The sequence below is a fragment of the Lachancea lanzarotensis genome, scaffold LALA0S04, assembly GCF_000938715.1.
Source record: "Lachancea lanzarotensis genome assembly LALA0, scaffold LALA0S04, whole genome shotgun sequence".
Lineage (NCBI taxonomy): Eukaryota > Fungi > Ascomycota > Saccharomycetes > Saccharomycetales > Saccharomycetaceae > Lachancea > Lachancea lanzarotensis.
Window position 1 is genome coordinate 928,193 of NW_019212882.1, and position 8,940 is coordinate 937,132.

The window sequence follows — 8,940 nt, forward strand, 5'->3', positions numbered from 1 at the left end:
GAGATTTCACTTTCGGATCAATCGTGCGGTACAAAATTTGCCGTAGTGTCATTCGATGGTTTTGCTAAAGCGGAGATGCCCTAGGACTCCAGGTGCACGCTAATTGAACCCAGTCATTGCAGACAATAAGTTTCGCCTAAGTAAGTGTTAGCACAACGGATCAATCCTTAGTCTCGAGTATAGTCGTAGTTTCCCCACACTAAAAAGGTGCAGTGGTTCTTTTCATGTCATTTCAAACAGTTTCGCCTCTTAGTATAGCTCGTACAGCGTGTGGGACGGCTTCATTTGCAAAGACATCATCAAATACAGACAAAGACGGGATAGTAGTGCAAACCAGAAATACGTAAGATCTAAGTTTCGCTGGTTGCGAATGGGCCTAAAAATTAAAATGATGAGCAAGTGAAGGGCAATGACGCACTTTTTTTGTCGACAGTCTAAATCTGGAGAAACATTGTTCTTGTGCATCTCTCAATTCTCGTGTGGGTCGAACATTTCCCGCTCATTAACACGGTACATCACCTTACTGATGGAATGTGGAAACGTCCCAGACTGGACCCTTAAAATCTGTGCAGCGGGTGCCAGTGTCTAGGTATGCCGCGTGGACGGAAAAAACAGTGCGCCAAAAGCAACGATAAAGCCTGTTATTTGGCCTCACACAAAGAGCCGCATATTCCCCACTCGAATTTAACAGAACCGTCAGCCCATTCCTGGTGGTCTGTTTTCGCTACACCCCGGAAAAACCATCCCCGCTTCAATTTTTTGGTTTAGGCTGTGCTAGGAAGATCATCAGCTTCGAGCCTGCGCCTCATATTACGTAAACAGCAACCTCCTTGCGGGTCTTTCTGAGGATTACGTTTCAGGGTCCTCGAAGAGTTTTTCCGAGGTGCCTCGAGGAAGAAGAAAAAAGAAACAAAAAAGAGGAGATTATTCCGGGAGACCGGGGTTCACCACAGGCACAAGGCGAAACCCTAGGAGATCAGCCGCAGGAGAAAGTTTCGAGCGCCAAAACATAGTTTCGCTGGTTTCGCTGGTTTCGCTGGTTTAACTAGTTTCGCCTCCCCATGAAAATGTATAAAAGGAGGGTCTTACAAGTCTAAAGATCGAACTTGAGTTTCTTATCTTTTCCTCTCATTCCCTTCAAACAACAAATCAACATCAAGAATTATCCATATATCTCTACTGCTCGAAGCCATATTAAAGTAATGTCTTCAAGTACCACGCCTCCAAACAATATGGCAGGTAGCGCGGCGAATTTGACCGCGCCCAGCAACACTGCGGTGTTCGACTCACAGTCTATGACACCTTCTAATAAAATGACCGATGACGGTTTCGATTTGAAAGCAAATCCTGAAAAAACCGTCGAAATCCCACAAAAACCGCTTTCGGATTACGTCCTCGTCATGAGTCTGTGTCTGATGGTTGCATTCGGTGGATTTGTATTCGGCTGGGATACCGGTACCATCTCCGGTTTTGTTAACATGACAGATTTCAAGCGCCGTTTCGGTGAGTTTGATGCTTCAAAGGGTGAATATGTTTTGTCCAGTGTTAGAACCGGACTTATCGTTGGTATTTTCAACATCGGCTGCGCCGTTGGTGGTCTAACCCTAGGTCGTCTTGGTGACATTCAAGGCCGTCGCTTGGGATTGATGAGTGTCATTGCCGTCTATGTCGTTGGAATTGTCATTCAAATTGCCTCCACCGACAAATGGTACCAGTACTTTATCGGTAGGATTGTCTCGGGTTTGGGAGTTGGCGGAATCGCCGTCTTGTCACCAACACTGATTTCGGAAACTGCACCAAAACACTTGAGAGGAACGTGTGTTTCTTTCTACCAATTAATGATTACCTTGGGTATTTTCATGGGCTACTGTACTAATTACGGAACTAAGACCTACTCCGACTCCGTGCAATGGAGAGTTCCTCTAGGTCTATGCTTCATGTGGGCTATTTTCATGGTTGCCGGTATGATTTTTGTTCCAGAATCTCCACGTTTTTTGATTGAAAAGGGAAGATTGGAAGAAGCTAAACGGTCGCTAGCCAAGTCTAACAAATTGAGCGCCGAAGACGAAGGAATCATTGCCGAAGTGGATCTAATCAATGCTAGCGTTGAAGCCGAGAAATTGGCCGGCAACGCCAGATGGAGCGAGCTTTTCTCCCCCAAGGGCAAAATCGTCCAGCGTGTCATTATGGGTGCTGTCATTCAATCTTTGCAGCAACTTACCGGTAACAACTACTTTTTCTACTACGGAACTACCATTTTCCAAGCTGTCGGACTAGAAGACTCTTTCCAAACTTCTATTATCTTGGGTGTAGTGAACTTCATGTCCACTTTTGTCGGTTTGTACACGGTTGAGAAGTACGGTCGTCGTAGATGCCTGTTGGTGGGATCAGCCGCCATGGCCGTGTGCTTTGTGATTTTTGCATCCGTGGGTGTCACCAGACTGTGGCCAGACGGAAGAGGTGCACCATCGTCTAAATCCGCTGGTAACGCTATGATCTTTTTCACCTGTTTGTTCATCTTTTTCTTTGCCACAACCTGGGCCCCCATTGCGTATGTCATTGTGGCGGAAACTTACCCACTTCGTGTGAAGAACCGGGCCATGGCCATTGCTGTGGGCTCTAACTGGGTGTGGGGGTTCATCATCGGGTTCTGCACTCCCTTCATCACCTCGGCGATCAACTTCTACTACGGCTACGTTTTCATGGGCTGTTTGGTTTTCTCGTTTTTCTACGTGTTCTTTTTCGTGTGCGAGACCAAGGGTTTGACGCTTGAAGAAGTGAACGAGATGTACCAAGAGGGTGTGCTACCGTGGAAGTCTGAGCAATGGGTTCCACCTTTGAGGAGGGGCGAGTTTGTCAGCACCACCGAATCCATGCAGTCAAATGTATGATGGTAAGAGCCATTTGGCGGTTCACGAAGAAGATGATACGTATATTATGTAGTGCATGTAGTTTAGGACAATAAAATTATAACAAGTCTACCAAAACTCTCGATGGGCTCATAATTGGTAAAAGGATGTTCAGAATTGTTAGTAGTTAGAGCACTGAGGCCACGTTGAGTTTGCTCCCATGGACAATGGTTATTCAATTTCCTACCACACAGACAAAACATTAAAAAAAATTAAAAAAATAGAGCAGAGCGGGGCGTTCGAACGGCAGCAAAGGAAGATCACGTGATAATTTTAAATTTATAGGTACGTGTGCAATGAGTAAAATTTAGGCGTGAATAAAGTCTGGGGATGAATCACGAATCCGGGCGCGAATCCGGTTTAAATATTCAGCCAGCATTCAAAAGTTAACTTGTTTATCTGGAACTGTAAAAATTCAAGCATCCCATGGTTGTTTTCTTCTCCCAATGTCTTTACGCCGCAGTTTGGGTTGTTTTGAGCAGCAGCACACCAGACACCATCATGTAAAACCTCAGAAGAGGAAAGAAAAGAGAATATAATGAATTGAACGGTAGTCTCGGAAAGAAACGATGTGTTCTAACCTTGAAAAACACTTGGTTGTTGCTCACAGAGAGATCGGCTTGACGCGGCTTTGGATGAAAGCTTCAGAAACGAAATTATGGAGCTGACCGAGCAGTATGCAACGAGTTAATGCAAACACTTTTAGATTAGTTTTAAGATATTTCCAGCGTCGAAGATGGAAATAACTCCGAGGTACACATTTCTGTACAAAAAAGATTAAAGTTCACATCATTGAGACTTTCTGCACTTTGCTCACTGAAATACTAAAGGGAGCAAAAAGATTGAAGTTCACATCATCGAGACTTTCTGCACTTTGCTCACTGAAATACTAAAGGAAGCCATCGATTAGCGTAGCCTGGTACATCTACTAAGTACGCTGAAGAGATTTGAGCATTATCGTCGGATAGCTTTCGCGGCAAAGGAATTTGGAGGCTCGAGGCTTCCATCGCAGTATACAGTGACGGATTCGCTATGAAGCAGTAACCGTGACACGACAGGACTCGCAGGATTCGTCCCCAGCACTGGGCTTGGGCAAACAACGAGATACTTTTACGTAATAACCGACATGTGAACTCCCCTAGAAAAAAAATAACCAACTCGTCTGCCCAGGCACATGATTACATGATCTACAGCCTAACCCACGCATCAATTTTGTTACTAATGGTCAATCAACAACACCAAGTCCGAGCACATAGACCGCATACAGAGTTACGAGAGTGCGAAACTTGCTGCACAAATTTTCTCAAAACGCTACCACAGTTGCGGTTAGCAACCCCAAAGAAAAACCGCCGTCCTGATCTCTTCACCTGATCTCGCCTCACCGTCCTAGTTTTTCATCTTCTGTTCGTGTTGCTTTCCGCCCTTTCTCCGCCCTTTTTCCGCCCGCTGTGCAAGTCTTTCCACAATTTTTCGCCACACATCCAACCCACAGTCCTCTGTTACCTCTTGTTTACGGTACTGAGCACTTTCTCGTGCTCAACCGATGTTCCCTTCGATAGCTTCCATAGTTGTTTCCTCCCTCCATCCTTCTCTCTCTGAAGCAACGAGCATAAACTCAACCGTCTTTCCATTCCAGATACACGCATAGGCACACTACACGCAAGGAGATGCACCTACCGTACGGTTGGTAACGGCCACTTGTGTTTACTTCTATTTCTGTCCGCCGCTCGCCTTTGTGGTATTACCCTTTTGGGCGAATCAGAGCGGCTATCTCGAGCATACGGGCTTGGCTAAATACTGTTCGATCCTTCTGTGCAAGGTCCCTAGGCAACTGCTCAAACCGTAAGCACTCCGTCGAAATTGGCCACCACCACCGCCATTTTCTCCCTGCACGGCCTTCTGAGTAAATGCAGGAAAACCGACCGCAAGAAAAAAGAAATTCATGCGTCAAGAGCGTGCAAAAAAAACTTCACCACGTCACGCCGTTCGAACTTTGTGCGGTATATCCGTAGAAACATGTGTCCCGGAAAAAACTGCCTTGCATAGAGAAACCGATGCACCGAACGTCTAGAACCTGTGCATCAACGGTTCGTCGGCTCGAACAATGGGAAAAAGCCCGCTTACTCATCCATGCGACATGTTTCTTCTGCATGTCGCATGGCTTACTATTTTCGATGCATATGCATAATGCACGGACGTTTGGCTCGAGACCACGTAAGGAAAGCGGGAAGGACGGATGGAAGGAAGAAAGGCAGAACAGACAGGCACGCGTAGGTGCCTTCGAACGGTACTTTTAAATGCTCATGGTGGATCGGACTGTAATCATTACATGTTCGACACACACAGCACGCACCGAAGGAAACGGAAAGACTGCAGGCCAGCTGTTTATTTCGGGCGGGCTACCAGTCAACAGGAGCTTGCCATTCGATGTACAACGTAAGCTGCAAGTAGGATCGGGTTCGGATGCTCCAAATCGACGTTTACAAAGAACTGAGCGGGTAAAAAGAAAGGAAAAGTCTCGGACGCTACGCAAAGCTGATGTTGAAGCGTATTAAGATTTTGTGGACTGCGAAGGGCGGTGCCGGGCGGTGTATACGTGTATAGGTGTATATCTATATAAGTCGAACACCGAGAATGCCAGGGTTTCTTTGGTTTTTAGGATTCGTGTGGTTTCGTTTCCGCCTGAACTTGTAAAACCTAATCGAACGAAGGACCGTACACTTTGCAATGATCTGGCATCCTCTACTGCTTGCACTCGGCTTCGTGCTGACTGCAGTGGGCGCCAAAGACCTGGGCAACGTGTTCACCTCATTTTCGCTCGAGGGACCCGCAGATTACAATAACTCCCCCGACAAAGTGTGGTATGCCTACATGGACTTTGCGTTGACTCCCGCGATGAGCGTGCAACAGGGCGACACTTTCAGCCTGGATGCCCCCAACGTTGTCAAATTCTACCCAAGCCGCACAATTGGCGATAACGGTTACGTGCCGATCATTGACGGCTCCGGAGCCACCATCGCCAACTGTTTGATCCAAAACGGGTTCCACACAGCATCCAAATCGTCTCTGCAGTGTACCGTGGGCCAAACCAATCTTTACAAAGCCTCAGGATCCGTTAAATTAGGGTTTGTGTTCAACTACGGTGGCTCTGGCGATGCAGCGGCCATTAGCGGCGCCAACACTTTCAAGAAACAGGGCGCCAATACCGTGACCTGGAACGGGCTCCAAGCCACCGCCAACTTTGGTCTACCGCCAGGATTGGTGTCTGTATCGTCACGTGCGTACCGTGAATACGATTCCCTTTTCCCAGCACCCGCCAATCTTCAACAAATGTTCTACCTGGGTTCTACATGCACTCAAACTTTCAGCGATTCCATAACAATCCAATTGAGTGGACAACCTGGTGATAATGGGCAGCTGGCTTCTTGCGATAGCGTCAATGTTTTCTTGTCGTCCTCGTTCAGTGACTTCAATATGCCACTAGAGGCTAAAAGCATCTCTGGAAGCGACTTAAAGATCCAGTGCGATGGCAGCACTATTCAAGTGACAGTATCGAATATTCCTGCTAACTACTACGTTTATGTGACTGCCATGCAGCTGATGGACCGTTCGATTTCGGACGTCTCGTACTCAAACTTATATCGAGAAACCAAATACTGTGGTTCTCGTCCTCAAGCCTACGCTATCAACAGAGGTTACAGTTTTGTCAAAGGTTCAGCCGAAGGATATGGAAATCCACAGACTCTTCAATGGCATACAACTACCGAGGGCTGGTCGGGATCGTACACCACAAGCCGCACCGCCACTTCCGCAGTTACTGGGACCGACGGTGTATTGACGCCAGAGCCAGTCCTAGTCATTGAAACTCCCACTGTTGCTACCAGAACCACTACTTACAGTCCATGGTCTGGTTCCGTTACTTCTACCTACTCAACCTCACTTACTACGTGGACAGGTTCAAATGGTATTGGAACCACCGAAACCATCTACTATGTAGAGACACCTACAGTGGGCGTCAAAAAAACCACCACCACCGGATATTCTGGCTCGGTCACAAGCACTTATTCTACCAACACAAGAACATTCACTGGCTCTGATGGCATTCCAACCACTGAAACTCTTTACTACGTCGAAACACCAGTTGTTGGAATCCAGTCTACTACAACAACTGGATGGACTGGTAAAGTCACCTCGACTTATTCTACAGGATTAACCACCTTTACTGGATCTGATGGTATCGCAACTACCGAGACGATCTACTACGTCGAAACACCAGTTGTTGGAATCCAATCCACGACCACCAAAGGATGGACTGGCAAAGTCACTTCGACTTATTCTACAGGATTAACCACCTTTACTGGATCTGATGGTATCGCAACTACCGAGACGATCTACTACGTCGAAACACCAGTTGTTGGAATCCAATCCACGACCACCAAAGGATGGACTGGCAAAGTCACTTCGACTTATTCTACAGGATTAACCACCTTTACTGGATCTGATGGTATCGCAACTACCGAGACGATCTACTACGTCGAAACACCAGTTGTTGGAATCCAATCCACGACCACCAAAGGATGGACTGGCAAAGTCACTTCGACTTATTCTACAGGATTAACCACCTTTACTGGATCTGATGGTATCGCAACTACCGAGACGATCTACTACGTCGAAACACCAGTTGTTGGAATCCAATCCACGACCACCAAAGGATGGACTGGCAAAGTCACTTCGACTTATTCTACAGGATTAACCACCTTTACTGGATCTGATGGTATCGCAACTACCGAGACGATCTACTACGTCGAAACACCAGTTGTTGGAATCCAATCCACGACCACCAAAGGATGGACTGGCAAAGTCACTTCGACTTATTCTACAGGATTAACCACCTTTACTGGATCTGATGGTATTGCCACTACTGAGACTATCTACTACGTCGAAACACCAGTTGTTGGAATCCAGTCTACTACAACAACTGGATGGACTGGTAAAGTCACCTCGACTTATTCTACAGTATTAACCACTTTCACTGGATCTGATGGTATNTATTAACCACTTTCACTGGATCTGATGGTATCGCAACTACCGAGACGATCTACTACGTCGAAACACCTGTTGTTGGAATCCAATCCACGACCACCAAAGGATGGACTGGTAAAGTCACCTCGACTTATTCTACAGTATTAACCACCTTCACTGGATCTGATGGTATTGCCACTACGGAGACTATCTACTACGTCGAAACACCAGTTGTTGGAATCCAGTCTACTACAACAACTGGATGGACTGGTAAAATCACTTCTACCTACTCCACTCAACTCACAACCTTCACTGGATCTGACGGTATCCCCACTACGGAGACGATCTACTACGTTGAAACTCCAGTTGTTGGAATCCAGTCTACTACAACCACTGGATGGACCGGTAAAATCACATCGACCTACTCCACCGAGTTGACCACTTTCACTGGATCTGATGGTATCCCCACTACGGAGACGATCTACTACGTTGAGACTCCAGTCGTTGGTGTGAACTCGACCGTGACAACCGGATGGACCGGTAAAATCACATCGACCTACTCCACCGAGTTGACCACATTCACTGGATCTGATGGTATCCCCACTACGGAGACGATCTACTACGTTGAGACTCCAGTCGTTGGCGTGAACTCGACAACTACTACAGGATGGACCGGTAAGGTCACATCGACCTACTCCACCGAGTTGACCACTTTCACTGGATCTGATGGTATTCCAACCACTGAGACGATCTACTACGTTGAGACTCCAGTCGTTGGTGTGAACTCGACCGTGACAACCGGATGGACAGGTAAAATCACATCGACCTACTCCACCGAGTTGACCACTTTCACTGGATCTGACGGTATCCCCACTACGGAGACGATCTACTACGTTGAAACTCCAGTCGTTGGCGTGAACTCGACAACTACTACAGGATGGGTTGGCCGTGTTACTTCGACGTACTCCACCGAGTTGACCACTTTCACTGGATCCGATGGTATCGCAAC

At 46.9% G+C, this 8,940-nt stretch overlaps 1 protein-coding gene and 1 pseudogene across 2 annotated transcripts; both read left to right on the forward strand.

Moving 5' to 3' along the window:
* Positions 1 to 1,202: 1,202 nt before the first annotated feature.
* Positions 1,203 to 2,891, forward strand: LALA0_S04e10286g (LALA0S04e10286g1_1; the record flags this gene model as incomplete). The annotated part of the gene is made up of 1 exon (XM_022773033.1): positions 1,203 to 2,891. One exon carries the CDS (start codon positions 1,203 to 1,205, stop codon positions 2,889 to 2,891), a length of 1,689 nt encoding a protein of 562 aa, XP_022628438.1.
* Positions 2,892 to 5,636: 2,745 nt separating this feature from the next.
* On the forward strand, positions 5,637 to 8,940 carry LALA0_S04e10308g (annotated as a pseudogene). Its single transcript is given in 2 exon segments — positions 5,637 to 7,955; positions 7,961 to 8,940. Coding segments are annotated over 2 exon segments (3,299 nt in total).